Source organism: Brassica napus, chromosome C1 (genome assembly GCF_020379485.1).
Source record: "Brassica napus cultivar Da-Ae chromosome C1, Da-Ae, whole genome shotgun sequence".
Taxonomy (NCBI): domain Eukaryota; kingdom Viridiplantae; phylum Streptophyta; class Magnoliopsida; order Brassicales; family Brassicaceae; genus Brassica; species Brassica napus.
The window spans coordinates 48,482,827-48,502,838 of NC_063444.1; the positions used below are offsets into that span (position 1 = coordinate 48,482,827).

Consider the following 20,012-nt stretch of genomic DNA (forward strand, 5'->3'; position numbering starts at 1 on the left):
ACCCTAAATAAGTTAAGCATCCACGACAACAATAGCCTAAATAGAACTCGGCCAAAACCAAATCTGAAAATAAAATTGCACAACAGAAAGATTATATGGAGATTAATGATTGGCAAACCGGTCATGCCATTCCGGTTAAGTATGCGACATTCTATTGAATTGTTTAAGATATGCTGCCCCTTTGAATAAGGGAATTGATAATATGAGTATTCACCATGATATTTCGAAAATAAGCAAGAAATTTCGTGGGCTTGATCACCCACGGATGGACTGATCATCCATCATATATGACAACATATGGTTGTACATATCCTTGTCAAAATCTGCAATAAGTTTGCAAGAGTAATTGGTGATACCGGTGGATTTATGAATCCTTATAAGTTGCAGCAAAATTTGTTCGCATAATGCCAAAAAACAAATAGAGACTCTCCCATGAATTTGATAAAGGGTCAAGAATTAATGTTCCATATAGAGAACTTAAATAAGTTGTTCCACCACAAAGCTAAGTTATAAGATGAGATCTGAAATTGAATTAAGTGTATACGTTGGATATAAATCTTCATAAGAATACATAAGGCCACAAGAGATATGATTAAGGCTAAGCCATGGATTAGATAAATCCGTATATCCAACATCAGGAAGAGAAATAATAAGCTGGTAAACGATTTTGAGAATGAATAATGATCCTCAAATATGAATATAGAATAAGAGTCCAAAGAATGAATCATTCTCAGAACTTAAATAAGTCAATTGCCAGACATGTTTGATGACCCAAACTGAAATATACCAGCGGGTTACGCTCTAATAAAATTGATATTGGACTTAGTTAAGATAAGACGTTTCATACATGTATTAATCGAAAATGAGAAGAGCATAAAATTGAAATGGCAGATCCGAAATTAAGGTTTTCCAAAGGAAACCTTAGACATGACCATGAATAAAGATCAGGTACCTGAAAATAATAAGATCTAAATGCATTATGTCATATCTGGATTATAAATGGAACCGGTAAAATAATATCGACGTCGATGATGATATAATATTTGAATACAAAAGCACTTGACAAAAGCGAAGATCATGAAACCAACGTCTATCAAGAGTGCACTTAGAGAAATTACTCAGAGAAATTGATTAAGCAAATTGATAATGCTATAAGACGTGGTATATGAAATCTCTTAAGAGAAGAGATGTAGTCAAACCAGTTGGACATAAGTAAGTCTTTCGTGAGAAAACATAATAAGAATGGCGAAATTGCATAAGGTTCTCACAAAGACCTGAGATCAATTATAAAAGAGACATACTCCTATGTGGTGGATGCAACGACATTCTGATTCCTTATAAGTCTGGCAAATAAAATACATATCTATATGGTCCACTGGATAACAAAATTTATGTGAAAGTTCTAGAGGGTATCGAACTACCGAACACATCAAGTTCTCGAGAACAATATTGAATATCTTTATGTGAACGACTTGAATATCTTAGGAACCTCTGGAGAAATTTTTCAAAGATAGAATACATCAAGAAAGAATTCGAATTCAACATGAAAGGTTTTGGGAAAACAAGATTATATATTAGATTATACATTGAGCACCTTGAAAAGAAAATCTTTATGCATCAAATGACATACATAGATAACGTGCTCAAGAAGTTTGATATGGACTAAGCTTACGAATTGACAAGTCCCATAATTATAAGATTTCTCAGTTTAGAAAAGATAATTTCGGCCCTAATGAAGAAAATGAGGAGATCTTTGGTCCCGAAATGCCATGTCTAAGTGCCATAAAGTTTTGACGGATTTGGCGAGCCATACAAGGCTAGATAAATATTTTGCCGTAATCTATTAGCTAGATATATCTCATGATCGACCCAAAGGCACTAGAACGGGATTATACATAGTTTTGTTACCTACAAGGAACTAAAGACTTAGGTCCATTTGATACTAACCTACCCGAAGAAAGGTAAATTATTTTGGTGATACAGGTTGTTTGTCCGTCCAAGTTCACTCAAGCGAGGATTTGGTGGATCTAATTACTAAAGCGTTACTGACTTCCAGAGATGTACTCAATAGGGGGAGTAATACGTGTTGTACTCTTTTTCCTTCACCATGGTTTTATCCCATTGGGTTTTCCTTGTAAGGTTTTAATGAGGCAACATCCAAAGCGTATTATAAACCACTTCGGAGATGGTCTTCCAAGAGGAAGTGTTATAAACCAAGGTATGGTGGAAGCCCATATTCGAAGGTCCATATTCTTATGTATTTGTATTTTCTAGTTCATATTGTATTAGAGTTTCATACTTATACTTATGTAATTTCCTATATAAAAGGCTATTTATTGTCTAATAAAGATAAAGATTTTCTCCATATTTACGTAACGTCTTCATCTTTGTTTTTGACACTTCTCCTTTTTTCACTTCTCAATCAAGCTTATTTATTTAATTCCGTTTTCCTTTATCGTTCTCAAATTACATATAAACGAAAAAGGAATGAAAACAATTCCACAAACGTCACAATTCTAAAGCCTTTGTCAAAAAGTCACCATTCTTTTTATGTGTAGTTTGATGGTTCTACGTAAATATCATGACCGGTACGTTTTCTAACTTTACTGATCATTAAACATACATTCATAGAAAAAATAAGAAACAAGTAGGTTCTTCATAACCTTTTTTTTTTGTTAAAAAAAACCTTTAAGATTAAACCAAATTGTTCCGGGTACGAAGCTGTCTTTCTTTAGAGTATCTCCAAAAGACACTCTATAACTTCAAATATGAAGTTTTTTTCTCTCCAAAAAAGAAATTTGAAGTTTTGAGGAGTGAAACTCTATATTTGAAGTTTCACTAGTCAAAACTTCAAATTTGAAGTTTCATATTTTTATTTGCATTTTGATCCCTACAATTACACATCACATTTATGATTCATAAATATTTTCTTGTTTATTGTTTTAATCTTTATAAAAATTATATCTCATAAATATTTTAAGTTTTCTTTACAACATTTAAGTTTACACATAAAATTGAATAAAACTTTAAAATAAGATTTAAAATATTTAAAACTAGATTTAAATAATAAAAATATATAAAAGAAACTTAACAAATTTTTTAAAAAAAAATTACATGAAGACATAACTATTACACATATTTAAATATTACAACAACACTAATAGTCATGTAAGTTTGATCTGGAACCTTCAAAATTTCCAAATATTGTCCAATTTCTTTTGTGTAACTGAAGATGGTTGTTGTTGTTCTTGTTGTTGATGATGTCTTTTCGTACAATTATTTCTTGTTCATATGGAATATATTCATGAGTATTAATATCATCGATAAAATTTAGTCTTTTAGCAATATTTTATGTTTTTCTTTTACTTTCTTGTTCTGATCTAATGTATTTACAAGTATTAATATCATCTGATTTCAACAATTTTTATCTCAAATTTACAAATTAAAAATGAGGAGAACCATTTTTACTTCGAAATGCACTAGTAGATCATATATGCATTACGAAAATCACTTTATGGAATAATATAGTATTTTGCTTGAAGTTTAATATTAATTAAGTTATTTTGTTTAAAATTTTTATATTTTTATATAATATTTTATTAATTATTATTGTTGTACTATGTTTATATACGTGCTAGTTATTTACAAATTTTTTATGAATTTAAATTAGTTATGAAAAATATAAGGACCATATTATAAAATACAAATAGTTTTGAAGTGGAGTTTGAAGTTTTGCTTTTGGAGAAAAACACATTTAAACTTCAAATATAGAGTTTTAGAAACTTCAAAATAGAAATTTTTTTTGCAGATTTTCTTGTAATACAGTAGTAACGAGCATTAACTGGTCAGTGAACTTTTTTTTTCGTTAGAACTAGACCTAGAAAACTATTACTATTATCCGATAATTAATTGTAGATGTTGACAAAAGAATAACTGAAGAAATCGGATGATAACGTTTCTTCAAAATACAAATAAATCTAGAACGGGGTTGTTAAAAATATGTCACACACGTGACATACCTTAATCTATGTAACATTTTATAATAACGATGACTATCGATCCAGCTATCAAATACTAGATTTCTTTATTATTCGAGATTGAGAATCACATTATATAGTTTTTATATAATATTCTCACCGTCTGGTTATCGTAAACCTTGAAATCAATCTGAACATTAAGCTGGAAACCCCTCTCAGGAATTATTTATGCCATGCCATAAATTATTATTTATAACTCGACACAATTCATAAATTGTATAGAGTATAAAAACGTAAACAGTACCCAACTATATAAGAATATGTAAGTCAGAACAGACAATTATTACTCATTGACTATCCCAACTATAAGAAGAATATGCAATAAACCAAGTGACCATATACCAAAGTCCCATCCACAACCAAATCGACAAATGTATATGCATGTGTGTATATATATATATATAATAATTAATATGTATATATGTTTTTACTATACAAGTTAAACATTTTCCTTCTCAATTAATCATTTTCACAAACGCAAATTTGAGCTGAAATTGATCACTATAACACGTAAGTTACATTTGCAAAATGAAAAGCTATCGAGAGAAAAACAGAAAAACGTGAAATGTAAAAAGAACCAGGGTTTAATTCATAGTAAATGATTATTCGCTTCGATCAAAATCTTGAAACTTTTTGTGTGGAATATCTTTTTTAATAAAATAACTTTTTCATTTTTTTTATACTATTAGATATTTTACAAAATCTGTTTAATACTCTCTCCCTCTGTATCGCTTTAAGTGGTTTTGGTTTTTAAGGTTTCTGCACATAAATTAAGAAAACACAAAATTTTATATAATTTATCTTGGTTACATAAAAATATTATTAAATGAAACTAATTCAACCAATAAAAAAAATCTCAATATTTTGTAATTGGTCATATAGTTCAAATGATATTAAATTCTATATAGAATAAAAAGAACATCAATTATTTTGAAACAAAATTTTTTTCTCTAAACACCAGTTAATGTGATACAGAAGGATCAGTTAAAGTGATACAGAGGGGGGAGAAAGCCATAAATTGATTTCGTTGATCCTCTAAAATGAGCTGCCAAACGAAAATTAACCTTCAAATTCTACCTAAATATATACATTCTTTTTGTTGATTAACTTATATGAAAAGCTTTATTTCCCCTCCAACTGATGATATATTACCATAACTGGATAAATTTCAGTTAAAAAGTTAATATGCTCTCATTTCATAAATACTAAAATAATTACAAATCATATTGAAATGTTATAATAAGAATAAAATCTCTTGACTGGGAAAAGAAGCAAAGAAATTTCTCTTCCACTATATATGCGCTTGACATATGTGACAAAGACCCCCAAAGAATAAAATCACAGAGCACTCAGCGGAAGAAAACTCATTAAATCTCCGGCAAAACTCCAGCGTAATCTATGGCGGAGGAGAATCAAGATCACACCCTAGAATTGAAACCAAGAAGAAAACAACCACACTTTGTGCTAATACACGGCATGAGCTTAGGATCATGGTGCTGGTACAAAATCAAATGTCTCATGGAAGTCTCTGGCTACACAGTCACTTGCATCGACCTCAAATCCTCCGGCATCGATCCTTCCTCTGCCGATACTCTAACTTCCTTCGACCAATACAACCAACCACTCATCGACTTCCTCTCATCCTTACCAGAAAAAGAACAGGCCAGACACACGCACACAGAAAACCCTAATTGTAACTGATTCTTGTACCTGAAGTAAACTTACTCTGCCTTCTCTGTTCTGTTTTTGTCATCAGGTGATACTTGTGGGTCACAGTGCAGGAGGGCTTAGTGTAACGAGCTCGATCCAGAGATTCCCTAGGAAGATCTGTCTGGCTGTTTATATCGCAGCCACAATGCTCAGATTCGGGTTTCAGACAACTGAAGATTTGAAAGATGTAACAAAAGAGAAAAAATATTATTTCAAATGAAGGTAACTTGTGTGTGACGTTATGTTGTTTTGTCACAGGGAGTGCCTGACCTATCAGAACATGGTGATGTCTATGAGCTCGGTTTCGGTTTAGGACCGGAGAATCCTCCTACTAGTGCCCTTATCAAACCTGAGTTCAGACGAAAGCTCCTTTACCACATGACTCCTCAACAGGTTTCTCTAAGTTTCATTTCCTATAAAAGCTCAAGATCCAAAAGTGTTATCCTAATGATATGTGATTGTTCTTGTGAATGTTAAGGAGTGTGTATTGGCTGCGTTAATGATGAGACCAGCTCCGCTTCTGGCGCTCACAACTGCGAAAATGGAAGAGGGAAAAGGAAAAGAAGAGGAGGAGGAGCTGGTACCGCGCGTGTACATCAAGACATTGCACGACCGGGTGATGAAACCGGCGCAGCAGGAGGCGATGATGAAACGGTGGCCACCGAGACAAGCTTATGAAGTGGACAGTGACCATTCACCTTTCTTCTCTAACCCTTTTGTTCTCTGCGGTTTACTCATTAAAGCTGCCGTTTCTGTGGGTTCTATCTAAAGCACAAAGGATTATGCGTGTGTATTGTTGTTGTAGTTGTGTTGTGTGTGGTTGATTGAGATACCGGTTAAGTGATCGGTTTATGGTTCTAGTGGAGATGGTATTTAATAAAAAACAAAATTGTTTAATTTATTTTAGTTTATAACTTTATACTACCTTTTGACTCGCGCGCCCACGCGGGTTTTGTCTTTCATAATTATATGTTTTTATTTTTTGACAATACCATAAATTTAATTGCTTAAATTCTTGTTATGAATCAGTTATTAAATTTGACATTGATGTGTCTTGTTCAATGTGTTTAACCTCTATTTATAAATTATGAGATTGTTTTTTCATAGTGCTTATATTCATTTTATTTGGTAAAATAAACATTAAAGTGTCAAATATTAGAGTTTTAATTATACTTGTGTGTTTTTATTTAATTATACTATAAATATTTTGATGTAAAGTTGAATACAAAGTTCAAATTTGAAATAGAGATTTTTTAAAAACAAATACATTATTTAGACAGAAACATAAATAAAATAGTAAAAAGTTTTATTTTCCATAATTATATGTTTTTTAATTTTTGACAATGCCATAAACTTAATTGTTTAAATTCTTGTTATAGATTCATAGGTTATTAAGTTTTGACATTGGTGTGTCTTGTTCAATGTGTTTAACCTCCATATATAAACTATGAGATTGTTTTTTTATTGTGCTCATATTCATTTTATTTGTTAAAATGAACATTAAAATGTCAAATATTAGAGTTTTAATTATACTTGTGATTTTTTATTTAATTATACTATAAATATTTTGATGTAAAGTTGAATATAAAGTTCAAATTTGAAACAGAGATTTTTTAAAAACAAATACATTACTTAGACAGAAACATAAATAAAACAGTAAAAAGCAAGTTACCAGAAAAAACATTCAAAAATAAGTACAGCTTGTTGAAAATTTAATTAGCAAGCCTAATTTAATTAAGTGTTGGGACATTTTGTTATGATTAAAATTTTAGTACATCATAATTTATGATTACTTCGTGGATGGTTATATAATAGATCCAAGCCCATATATTATTTTTCTGGGAAAAAAAAATAGAAACATATTTCTTTTTGTGAGGAGAATGACGTGATTTTTGGTTTTTCTTTTTGTTTTTTTTTTACCGGCAATAGAAGTTTTATTAATGTGTTGGGTCAATTATACCACAACTGGACTAAGGCCCAAAACGAAAAGACAAATACATTCATGTCTTCGTGACTCGTGAGGAAGCAAGTTGGACACGTCACCCACCGCTTCGAACAGTCTTCGACTCCGACGATCACCACCGTCAATGTCCACCGTTCAAATCTCATGCATCTGAATATTGACCCAAAACTCCGGTCGTTTCACCTTTGCCGCCTTAATCTTCCTCTTCATCGGTTATGCCCAGCTGCTAGAGAAGCGTAACCCTTTTTCATCGAAAAATCACCGCGAGGATATTAAGACCGCCCACTCAGGACTGACGGCAAAAAAATATTGCTAATAATACTCCCTAGAAACAGAAGAAATTCACCCAAAAAAAAGTAAGAGAAGGAATAAAATCAATTGAAACCGGTGAGACGCCATTAAATCCAATCTAAGATCGGAACTGAAAATCAGTCTTAACCGAGAGTAATATATTTACAAACAAAACCCATCCCGAAAGACTGAAACTTTAGTAAAATAACTTCAACTTTATTTAATCTTCAACCGATGAAAGAAATATAAACTTGAAAGAACTTATATCGGAATATTGAAAATCACAACATAAAGTCTCATAGATTGAAATATAAAACAATTAAAAACAAAACAGTCCGGCTATGGTCGGAGAAATTCCGATGTGCCAGAAATCACTCTCTCTTGTAAAGATAAATATGTGATCAGAGAGAAAGATGCAACTCGTGTGATTTGATTTTAGGTTTAAGATACACGTAATTTAAGGTGAAGTAACGTCAATTTATTTTAGTTGGGTTAGGAAAAGTCTAAAACGACAGTTTAGATAGGTAGGTCTTAGTAATTATTTATGAAAACCCAGGGCTAAGTAATATACTCCAATTTTAATAGTTTAGACGACAAAACGCTTGTACACGCCCTTGATCCAAAAAAACGCCTGAACGCCTCTGTATCTTCTACTATAGCTGGTGGAACCAATAGCGTAAGCTTTTGTACTGTCTAGCCAACACGTATACGTGCATAAAGCTTCTCAGTTTGGTTAACACAGAAAACTCTTGTATTTCTTCTCGAATCACTGAAGAAGCGGACGAACTGGAATGTGGAGTCAACTGTTGAGATAAGAGCCATGCACATAATGTTCACTAAACTCAACAGTTGTACAGTAGTATTCTCCACATTGATATTGGCATAGTAACACCATAACAAAATAAACTCCACACTTGTACTGTTGGTATTCTACACGTTGTTTTCTTCTTCTACTTTGGTGTGTGGAGTTTATTTTGTTATGGTGTTAATATGCCAACATCAATGTGGAGAATACCACAGTACAAGTGTAGAAGACATGAAAATGAAGTCTCGATGCGAAGTAAACATTTGTCTCTTAGCATATTCACTAGTTGGATTTTTAACTTTAAAGGGAGCATAGCCGTTTTTACTTAAGGAACATTAGAGAATACGATTTAATTCAATTCAATTCAAGAAAGATGCACACCAACAGTGATTGTCATAAAATCTAGACATTTATTTTGGCAATAAAGAGTTTCAGAAAATCACTGACGCGGAAGATTTGGCTTCCACACTTGATGGTTCAGAACCTGTGCTCGAGTTTCTCCTGTTCCTGGAAGTGCTGAGCATACCTACATTCATTCATGTATTTGAAGATTAAGCATATACTTTTCTATCTCAGCTCTGTACTAAACTTAATTATATTCTCAGTTTTTTTTTTAACGAATATTCAGTTTCAAAATCTAATAAATACTCTTCATCAGCTACCTACATACAAGCACCAATAACACAAAAACGTAAAACTAGTAGTACAACAACCAGATTCGAAGAACAATCAATCACCAGAATCATTGATAACGATTCGAGAAGAGAGAGAGAGAGAGAGAGAGAGAGAGAGAGAGAGAGAGAGTTACCAGTAGGTTCCGAGGACAGGAGTGACGAGGAGAGTGGCGCTGATCCAATTCTCCGAGACCTTGTGGTGGATCTTCTCCGGGAGATCCTTCCAGAGTCCAGTCATTATCTTCTGCTGAAACGGCGATAGCGCGTATACCACCGCCTTCAACTTCACCGGCTGCTTCCCCATCCTCTTCTCTTCCCCCCCAACGAGACGACGACGAATCTCCCACAAAAACACCTGAATTGACCTAAAAAAATAAATAAAACAAATCTCAACGAACCGTACGTTTTCAATTCGATTTTGGTACGGTTGCAGTTACGATTTAAACCGGATGACCTGGGTCAACATTTTTATCTTTGATTCGGTTTGTGTAAACCGAATTGGATAACCACAAACCTGGTGAGTTAGTCTGTTTTAAGTTAACAACAGCAGCAACTTGGGCTCAAACTACATGGCCCAAATTTGAGTGATTCTTGATATTAGTGGACGCTTGTTAATATTTGCTATTTATGTTAGTTTCTAATTTTGGATGTACTTGAGTTTTAATAAACTTTTAGATTATTTAAGGTGAGTTATAAAAGTTATTATGATTTTATTATAAAATATATATGCCCTAAACTATAAGATTTGAATCTTTTTATTTCTAAATAAGAATTTATCAAAACACTTTGCAATCACTAAAAACTACTAAAAAAAAAGATTAATCATTGGTGAATTTGAATGGATCATTCTTGTAGAAATAGATAATTTCTTTATTAACAATAGTCACTGCCAAGAATTTAACTTGAATCTTATAGAATATTATCCATTGGGTGAGGGTAGTTGAAACTCTTCAACACACTAATCTGTCGGTGGTCTCACCCACACGACCAAACCCTTTAAACATTTCTTTCTCACTTTCCCACAATAGTATTATTATCAATATCATAATTAATACTATAAATCCAAATTAATTAAATTTAAGAAACTATAGGAGAACTAATAATAAACGCAAATAAATAATCGGAAAATCGACAAAATTCACTTCACTTCTTCTCGGCTGTGTGAGGAGGAATTAGAGAAGAAAAAAACCGATCCGATTCGATTCCACAACCTTCAAATTCGATATTTGGTTAGCTCTCGTTCTCAATCTGGTGAATTAGGGTTTCTGTTGAAGCTGAACGATGATGGGTGTACCCACCGGATTAGAAGGTGGGGCTTCTCTCTTTTGCTGAAACCTTAAGCTGGTTCTTTCGCCCATGGGTAAACCCGAGGATGACGGCAACAGCCTCCGCGCCGGAGGAGAAGCTCTCGGCGATTCCGCGGAGAGGAGGAGGAATGCTCCTCCTCGTCGTCGTCTTCGTTGTTGTTGTGGGTGTTTCGAATGGATCTCGGGGCTTGTTGGGTGTAAATGCCTCTTCGTGCTGCTTCTCTCCGTCTCCTTGTTTCTCTCCGCTTTGTTTTTGTTGCTTCCTTTTGGCGCCGTGGATCGTGGGGGTTCGAGTCTCGATCCCAGATTTAAAGGTTATTCCCTTTTTTCTTCTAGCTTTGTATTGATAAAAGTTTCCTGTTTTGGCATTGAATCTACTCTTTGATTGAGTCTTGTGTTTACTCTCTGTGTAGTAATGAAATTGGTAATCTTTTATTACAAAAGCTATTTTGGGAACGAGGTTTGACTGGGAATGAATCTTTGCTATTGTTAACTAGGGTCAGAGAAGAGTCAAAGCTGTTTATCATCTGCATAGCTTAGAGAGTTCCATGTTTGTGTACATTGTAAGTAGAAGCTTTATAGTTATTGACATAGTAGTGATGCTTGTTCTTTCGTTTGGTCTTGACTTTCACTCTAGATACATGTTGATTCTACGTTACTGATGAACATAAGACATCTTCTTACAGCTAGGACATATGAGATAATAAACCAATGCTGATTTTTAAGTTCTTAGTGCTCCATTTTCATGTCATGAATATGGTTATTGGTTTCCTTATTGTTGATTCTTTCTCACACTTACAATATACTTTCACTATTGATGCAGGTCATGCTGTAGTAGCGAGTTTTAGCCTCAATAGACCAAAATCTTTTCTTAATGAACATCTCGCGCAGCTTCAGGACGACATCTTCCAAGAGATGAGCTACATTTCCATCAACGTATGTTTCATCCTTTTATCCTAGTTATGATCTCAGTTTCTCTTCTGATACATCTTGGTTCAAATGACTTCAACAGGTAACTATCCTAGCCCTCGAGTCACACGGACTGAACACAACAAAGGTTGTGTTTGGAATCGACCACGATACAGCATACCGAGAGATATTTCCTCTCTCTTTGAGTACTATCAAGGGGATGTTCGAATCGGTGCTGATAAACCAATCCACTCTTCAGCTTACCAAACCCTTGTTTGGGGACACTTTCCTTTTCGAAGTTCTAAAGTTTCCAGGAGGAATCACTGTGATTCCACCTCAAAGTGCGTTCCCGCTGCAGAAGTTCAAGCTTTCTTTCAACTTTACGCTAAACTACTCCATTCATCGGATCCAGATAAACTTCAATACCCTTGCTATTCAACTCAAGAATGGCCTGAATCTCGCACCATACGAGGTTTGTCACAATATGCATATGCTTTAGTAAGTGTTAATGTGTTGAGTTAGATTGTTCTTACAAGGATTATGTTTGAATGCAGAATCTGTATGTAACCTTATCAAACGCAGAGGGTTCCACCGTGTATCCCCCTACGACTGTTCACTCATCTGTTTTGCTGAGAGTCGGGACTTCAAATCCAAGCCCAAGACTGAAGCAGCTGACTGATACCATCACGGGCTCACGCTCGAAGAACCTTGGCCTGAACAATACCATATTTGGTAAGGTCAAGCAAGTTCGTCTGTCATCTTTGCCAAACAACAGTGATAGCAGCACCAACTCTCCATCACCTTCACCTTCCCCTCATCACCACCATCACCATCATCATCACCATCATCATCACCACAACCATCATCACCACCATCACCACCACCACCACCATCATCATCATCAGCTTAGCCCAAGTATAGCTCCTGCTATTTCACCTGTGGCCTCTCCTGTCCCTCAGAAAAGTCCTAGAATTAGAAGAGCTCCATCTGCACCTCCGCCCTGCAACTCAGGGAATAGAAGAGGACAAAGAGTACATTTCAAGGATAAACATTTGCATTTCTCATCTACACCTACTCCCACGCCTTCTCCTTCCCCTCCATCACATCGTCCTCCTCGCTATTCTGCTCAGCCACCACACGCATCACATCATTCTCCTCGCTATTCTGCTCGACCACCACATCATCAGCTGCACTCACCGGCCCCTATTCCTGCAGCCAAGCCTCATATAGTTCCAGTCTCTGCCCCTCTACCTCATGTGGTGTTTGCCAATGCAGCTCCACCACCGAAAACCAAACCAAGTGAACCGCAGCACGCAAACGAAGTTTCTCATCCTCAACCGCAGACATCTTCATGTAAGTTTCTTACTTAAACAATCATCCAATTTTGCAAAGAGATATCAAATCATAAAAGCCCTTTTCTTTCTGTCTTTGGCTGCAGCTAATTTGAACTTACCAGCTACGCCATGGATTGTTCTACTCATGCTGATAGCGGCTTGGCTTCGTGAATAATGACAGTAACATGTCTAGTACATCGTATCAGAACCTCCTCCTCCTCTCCCTCAACCGGATACTCAAAACTTAAGTGTATAAAAAATGAATTCATATGGAGACTAGAGTTGTTGTTATAGAATGTTGCTGCACAAAAGTGTGCAGCCTTCTACTTAATTCTCTAAGAGCTTTTTGTATATTATGCTTCTGAAAGAAAAAGCAAGAATTTTCACTTTGTTCTTTTCTTTAAAATTAAAGACCAAACTTTAAAAACCCTGAGTTTTACAACACAGGGAAAAAAGTCACAAAGGTGTTTTTTGTATATATAACAAGTCAATGGTCCGTCTACTTTTGGGTCAAGATGAGTAAAAAAAACGAGCTATGTCGGATTCAGGTAGCCACAAGATGGAGACCTGACCGGGGAAGAACGCATGAGTAGGTAACGTACTTGACACTGTCTAGAAGCACCACCACGAAGATCCGGGAAAGTGATTTCGGGTTTGAGGGCATGACTCTATCGGTTTCAGAGTCAACGACCTCCCTTGGATCAAGCAACACTGAAACAACCATTGATGATGATGTGGGTTTGGTATTAGCTTTCCCATGAAAGCTCTTGTTTTGGGCGTCTTTGCTCGCCTGGGCTTCCGTGATGTTAAGCTCAGATGCCAAACGTGAAACCGGAAGCCCCTCGAGAATCCTCCTGTTCTTCATTCTCTTGTCTCGGGTGGTGGTGACATTCTGGAGATGCTCCCTTGTAATGTTGGAGACTGATGATGGGACGATAGCACCTGGAGAAATATCGAACTGGAAGACCTCGGTGCACATGCTGTAATCCATTAGTGTCCCTACAATAGATGCAGTCAATTGTTAGCTCTAAGATCATTCCATTTAGTAGAACAAACTACAAGAAGAGCACCAGAATTACCTGCGCCACCTTCATGAAACCACTGGTGAAGTCTTTTCCCATCAGGCGAACCAGAAGAGAGAGCCTTGGAAGAATGTGGAAGCATTGCCCCATTTCCTCTCACATCAGGGACAGCTAATGCAGAAGACAGAGTACCAGGAACCGTCAACTCAGGTTCTTCGCTTTTTATTGTCTCAGACACATTCTTCTTAGCTTTCTCGCTAGCCAAAACAGAATGAATGATCAAGTTCCCATCGATCTTCACAAGCCCATCGTTCCTTGGAACGTAGAGAGAAGCAAAGAGAGGCTCACTGGAATTGCTCACTCTTCCTTCTACTCCCCCACAACTATCTCTACTAGAATGGACACTTCCTCTTCTAACATCAGACCCATCGCCAACCATAAGAACCTTCCCTCTGTGCTCATCATAATACCTACGACCCTCATACTTAGCCAAACCACTATCTCCTCCATTGTCAACATTCATAAACGGAACCAACGTACCAAACACGAATATAAAGAACAGAATCCCAATAAAACTGATACTAGCAACCTTCTTGAGCTTGCTTCTCCCCTCTCCCTTCTTCGGTCTACTACAACTCGGGAGAGGCAATTTAGGAACCAATGGAATCTGTGATCCATAAGGATACGGCGGAGGATACGGCATCCACTGATAAGGTAAAGGCGGTGCAGCCATGTAAGGATTCATAGGAGCAGGAGCACCAGAAGCAGCCATCATCTGCTGCCTTAACGCTGCATTCTCAGCCATAACGTAAGATATTTTCCCGTTCAATTCAGCAATGGTGGAGTTCATGCTCTTCACTTTCCCTTGAAGCTCCTCAACGTATTGCTTCTTCCTTAATCTCGAAAGCTGAGCGCTCTCACGGTTCCTTATCAGCCTCACCTTCTTCTTCTCATCGTCCTCTCCCACAGGAGTTGCTGATTTCTCATCAGACTTTTGATACTTGAAGCTCCTGTAATCTCCTCCAGAGTCTCCCTTCTTCCTCTTGCTCTTGCTCACAGAAGACTTCTCAGGGGAGGATGACGTGTCGCAACCGCCTGACGCCAAAGTCTTCGAGCCTTGCGACGAGACCTGAGAATGAACAGAGTCAGATCGATCTTCTAAACCTCTATCGACGTTCTTCGTCTCCGGTGAATCCATATTCGCATGGTTCGCGTTCGATTCTGTGATTGCCACCGGGTGATCCGCGTCGAGGTCGAAATCGAAGAAATCGACAGAATCGTCAAACGAGAAATCCAAATCCGCGAAGTCTCCGTTCTCGTCGTCGAGGAAGAAGCTTAGATCGGAAATCGGATCGGAAGCAGAGAGGAAGAGAGGATCTAGCGGCGGGACTGAGATCATATCGGGATCTGCTAGCGTATTAGGGTTCAGATCAGGTATCTCCGGTGGGTTAGCGATTGAGAATGTGGACTCCGTCATCACCGTTGGTTGGTTGAATTTTTTTTTTTTTTCCTTCTGGCTTCTTTCTTTCTCTTCTGGATTATTCCACACGTTTTATTTTGGGAAGAAGAAGATGACGTTGACCAGTTTACTTAACAAACGGGGTAAAGAATGTTACCTACACGCGGTTGGATGCGCGTGTAACTGAAGCGGAGTTCACGAGTTTGGTTTTACACGTGTAGAATATTTTTTTGGTTGGATTTCTTTATCTGAGCATGGAAACAATTTCATATATTTAATTTTCCGAATATAAAATAAATGATTTATAAAGTTTATTATATTTTGGTTCCAGATCTTAAAAAAATGAAAACCATTATTTTATTAAAAATCATTTTATTAATTAATTATTGCATTGTTGGCTTGTAGCTTAAGGTGTTAAAACGGGCTATCCGGATCCGTTTATGCCTTTCCCATCTAAAGCTTGTTACCACATGCCCGCTAGACTGCGAACCCGTTAAAGCCCGTTTAACTGCAAACCGTTTAACATAAAGCTGTCCGTTTAGGCCCGTGAGCCCGTTTAAATACAGATTTGTTATTTTTTTTGCCATGTAATCTAAAGAAATTGTTTTATGTAATGACATTGTCTTTGTTTTAATTATTTCTTTTAAGTAATGTTATTGATTCTTTTTTTTTAAGTAATGGTATTGATTCTTTTATTTTATTCTAAATGCAGTTTTAGTGTTAATGTTTTTGTGTATCTAATACATATTTAAAATCTGCAAGTACATCAAAACTGAAACTTAGAAAGTGAAAGACAACAAACCATATGCATAAAGAAGTTTGATATATAAATATTGTTACACTATCGGTGTTGTATTATGAATGAAATTCAAAAGGTAAAATTTAATATAACAAATATACATATATATAACGGAAGTTTTAAAAAAAAAATACATATAACGGAGCTAAATAAAATAGGTGGAGTATTTTACATTTTCAGAAACCAACTAATAGTCGTTCGAGACGTGAAATCGACTAGACAAGAATCTCCTAAAAACAGATCCACTCATGCCGAAAGACTTTTTTTTTCTTTACTTATTGTTCGTATGAAGAATTCTTCGAGATGGCATACTTCTGAACTCCTTTTGAGTGTCATACATGCACCAAAGGATTCCAGGCACAAGATTCATATGGTATCTCAACTTTCGGCAACCGATCTAACCAGGCGAGCCACGTGAATCACTTTGTCACAAGCGGAGGTGGCCAATCCAAATAATTACAAACGTCAGCAACGTGCCTAATCCAATTAGTTATGATCATTATCAAAAGCTAAAGACGATGAAATCTTAATGACAGTAAATAAGAGCATGATTATCCCTAGAAACCCCGTAAAGTTTCTTAAGTACATTTTAATGATTATTTAACTAATAAATTTTAGCTAAAGACTTTAGTTAAAAATCACCTAATTTTTGTGATACAATAGAAGTTTCTTAATTTGAGTTTCTTAAAAAATTTTAATTTTTTTTATTAAATGGTCACTAAATTCTACTAGTAGATGATCACAAACTCTTAAACTAAAACAAGAATCGAACTTCAAGTATCACAAGGAGCAAGACCTGGGGTTTGCGAACCATGTCATGGACTTGAAAGTAGTCAAGTATCTTGATCTTCTCCAGGTGGGATGCGACTTTACATTGAATCGGATCCATCTTTAAGAGCATTCAAACCTCTTCCATAACAAACAGAACATTTCATCATCTGATTTTCCTTCTAAAACACCGGCTCTCCATCAGCATTGCACATTGGACAGACAACTTCTCCTCTCCCTGTGCAACCTATTAATCAAAATGCCCTCATCAAAATAATAATTCATCCTAACGGTAACTATGGACATAGATATAATGTTACATGTGCACTTGTCAACTGTCTCAGAATGAGGAACTGGGACTCAAGAAATGGCTTGCTCCAGGAACTGATCATTTCCTGTCAGACACATCAACCACATCCCAGCAGCATGAGAGATTTAGATAAGACGTAATACAAGGTCATATTTATCAACAATCACACTGATAAAACACTTCATCTTAAAACCAATGCTTAGTCTCAACAACAAACACTTCCATTAATACTACGCACCTCTTAACAAAGGCTAACTAAACATTCTCTTGGTTCCAATTGAAGTATGCAACCAAATAAAAAAAGTATGGAATTATCTGTACCTGGGAGCTTGCTCGAAAAGACAGACACACCAATGATACCTTAGGAACAACCAAACTCTCTGCGTTAACCTCACTGCTACCAGAAGTAACAAGCAACTTCAAGACTTTTCCACTAGAAAGAGTCACAACCAATTCCGAAAATTTCACAGCTGACACAGCATGAATCACAGTCTTATTCGCAGTTGTTATCTGCAACAACATCAATTATTAGTTAAGAAACTTCACAAACCCCATTGATCATGCATAGCTAAGAACAAAGAAAACCAGAATCTCGGGTCTTTTTATTGTGACTACTACCATCAATCATTACCTTACCACCATGTTCCTTAAACTCTTTCGTATCAGCAAAGTACCCCTGATTCATCTCATAGCTAAGCAGACAAACCCCCAACTGGTTGCTTCTCATCGTCCCATCAGTAATAACAAGATAAAAGATCAAACTTCAGCAAAAAAAATCTCAACTTCAAATCACAATCTCAAAAGGATGAACCACACAAACCCCCAACGATCAAGTTCTGATACATGTACGTAGTGAATACACGATTGTGATCAGTTACGTGAAGTCAACAAAGCCAAAAAATTGCATTAAGAATCTATGTACCTTGTTTCCATCTCGAGTAATCACAAAGTCCCGAGAAGGAGTCACCAAAACAGAGAATCAACACAATTTGAAATAAATGAAATCAACGCAGACGGAGAAGACGAAGACGGAGAAGATGATAAAAAAAGGAAAAGAAAGAGAGAGAAGAAAAAATTCCATTAAGGATCGATTTCTAAAATCACTAATTAAGGATCGGTAAGAAGGTTTTTATTTATTTTTGATTTAATTAAATCAATCATTTAACTTAAAAACCCCGGATTGCCGATAATCATGGTCTAATGCTATAATACAAAGATTTGATGTTATTGATCTGCTTTTAAGCTAGCTTTAGACAATATAATGAAAACAGTCATGATGTGCGTTTTGTTTTGTTTTTATGTCAAAAAAAAACTCATGACAGTTTTCATTTGTCATCAATGCCTTAATTAATCTCTTGTTAGCTTACCGTGTCCACCGGTCAAATTAGTATTTTGAAAGTCTACATTGTGATAAATGAATTAGATGTACGTATACATGTGATTATGATCTTGTCCTATGTGATTTTTTGAAATATACTCTCTCTGTTTCACAATGTAAATAGTTTAGAATAAAAGCACTAATATTAAAAAAGTTTGGTACTTTAAAAAATAATATTTAACTAATTAGTTCAATTAATTATAAAAAATTTGATATTATTTGATTGGTTACGCTATATCTAATAAATGTAAAAATTATCTAGATATTTGGAAATTACTTACATTTTGAAACAAAAGAATTTTCTTTAAACTACTTACGGTAAATAACGAAAGGAATATATAGATATATGATTTAGGCTTCTTTTCTAATAGTTTATTATATATACTAGGTTATTTTACCGCGCTACGCGCGGATTTGGTTGATCAAATTAAATAGGTACATATATAATATGCTTAAGAAAATTATGTTTAAAAGTAATAAATTAAGAGTCATATTTTGATTTTCTTAGTGATCTTCACGTATTTGTATCTTTAGATATTGTGTTATGTTGTTGCTAAAAAAAGGTTTTGTGTTGTTTTTTGTTCTTAGAGACAAAAAAAAACTTAGTCAATTATTTTGTGGTAAATAATTTACATAAAGATTATTTTAAGGGAAAATTCTACAAAATACTTCAACTAAATTTCATTAATTGGTTTAATTATTTTTGTACTATTAGTTTAATACTTCAAATATTTTTTTTGGTTCATATATATATTCATTAATTTTTAATATTGTGCTCATTTTAATATTCAAACTATGTTACTTGAATAAAAAATATTAATAAGTTTCAAATGAAATTTATAAAATTTTCTAAATTCAAACCAAATATTAAAAAAATTCTATTTTGAATTTTAGCAATAAAATCAACTAAATTTGGATAAATTTAAGAAAAATTAGAAAAAAAATATTTTGATTGGAAAATAAATGAATAATATTCATTTTTTAAGTTTCAGTATACACATTAAAGTTGATATTAACTAAAATTAAAAAAGTATAAGATTATCCTCAATTTAGTTTATTTTCCTATAAATTAACATAAAATTACAAATTTTAAGATTTGGTTTTGAATTTTGTAGAGTTTTTTTTTTTAGTTTTGTTTGAGACTTTTTAATAATTTTCTTTAAAATGAGCATATCTTGAATATTAAAGTGGACATAATTTTAAAGTTAGTGTATTAAAATGAACAAAATAATTAATTGAAGTATTA

General features: G+C 34.8%; 5 protein-coding genes across 5 annotated transcripts; 2 read left to right on the plus strand and 3 right to left on the minus strand.

Annotated features, from left to right (window-relative positions):
• The first annotated feature begins 5,315 nt into the window (after positions 1-5,315).
• Positions 5,316-6,648, plus strand: LOC106417622 (methylesterase 17-like). Its single transcript, XM_013858401.3, has 4 exons — positions 5,316-5,699; positions 5,794-5,934; positions 6,006-6,140; positions 6,226-6,648. The coding sequence occupies exons 1-4, from the start codon at positions 5,436-5,438 to the stop codon at positions 6,514-6,516; spliced, it is 831 nt and encodes a 276-aa protein (XP_013713855.1). The 5' UTR covers positions 5,316-5,435; the 3' UTR covers positions 6,517-6,648.
• Positions 6,649-9,141: 2,493 nt separating this feature from the next.
• LOC106417634 (cytochrome b-c1 complex subunit 8-1, mitochondrial) lies at positions 9,142-9,975 on the minus strand. Its single transcript, XM_013858412.3, has 2 exons — positions 9,615-9,975; positions 9,142-9,332 (listed from the first exon to the last, which is right to left on the minus strand). Exons 1-2 carry the CDS (start codon positions 9,782-9,784, stop codon positions 9,284-9,286), a joined length of 219 nt encoding a protein of 72 aa, XP_013713866.1. The 5' UTR covers positions 9,785-9,975; the 3' UTR covers positions 9,142-9,283.
• Positions 9,976-10,603: 628 nt separating this feature from the next.
• LOC106418312 (protein transport protein SEC31-like) lies at positions 10,604-13,419 on the plus strand. Its single transcript, XM_013858988.3, has 5 exons — positions 10,604-11,101; positions 11,611-11,723; positions 11,800-12,168; positions 12,251-13,049; positions 13,135-13,419. The coding sequence occupies exons 1-5, from the start codon at positions 10,837-10,839 to the stop codon at positions 13,203-13,205; spliced, it is 1,617 nt and encodes a 538-aa protein (XP_013714442.1). The 5' UTR covers positions 10,604-10,836; the 3' UTR covers positions 13,206-13,419.
• On the minus strand, positions 13,398-15,593 carry LOC106418311 (bZIP transcription factor 28-like). The gene is made up of 2 exons (XM_013858987.3): positions 14,110-15,593; positions 13,398-14,029 (listed from the first exon to the last, which is right to left on the minus strand). Exons 1-2 carry the CDS (start codon positions 15,527-15,529, stop codon positions 13,575-13,577), a joined length of 1,875 nt encoding a protein of 624 aa, XP_013714441.1. The 5' UTR covers positions 15,530-15,593; the 3' UTR covers positions 13,398-13,574.
• Positions 15,594-16,996: 1,403 nt separating this feature from the next.
• LOC106418017 lies at positions 16,997-18,411 on the minus strand. Its single transcript, XM_022700850.2, has 4 exons — positions 18,020-18,411; positions 17,710-17,898; positions 17,399-17,473; positions 16,997-17,325 (listed from the first exon to the last, which is right to left on the minus strand). Exons 1-4 carry the CDS (start codon positions 18,113-18,115, stop codon positions 17,245-17,247), a joined length of 441 nt encoding a protein of 146 aa, XP_022556571.1. The 5' UTR covers positions 18,116-18,411; the 3' UTR covers positions 16,997-17,244.
• Positions 18,412-20,012: the final 1,601 nt, after the last annotated feature.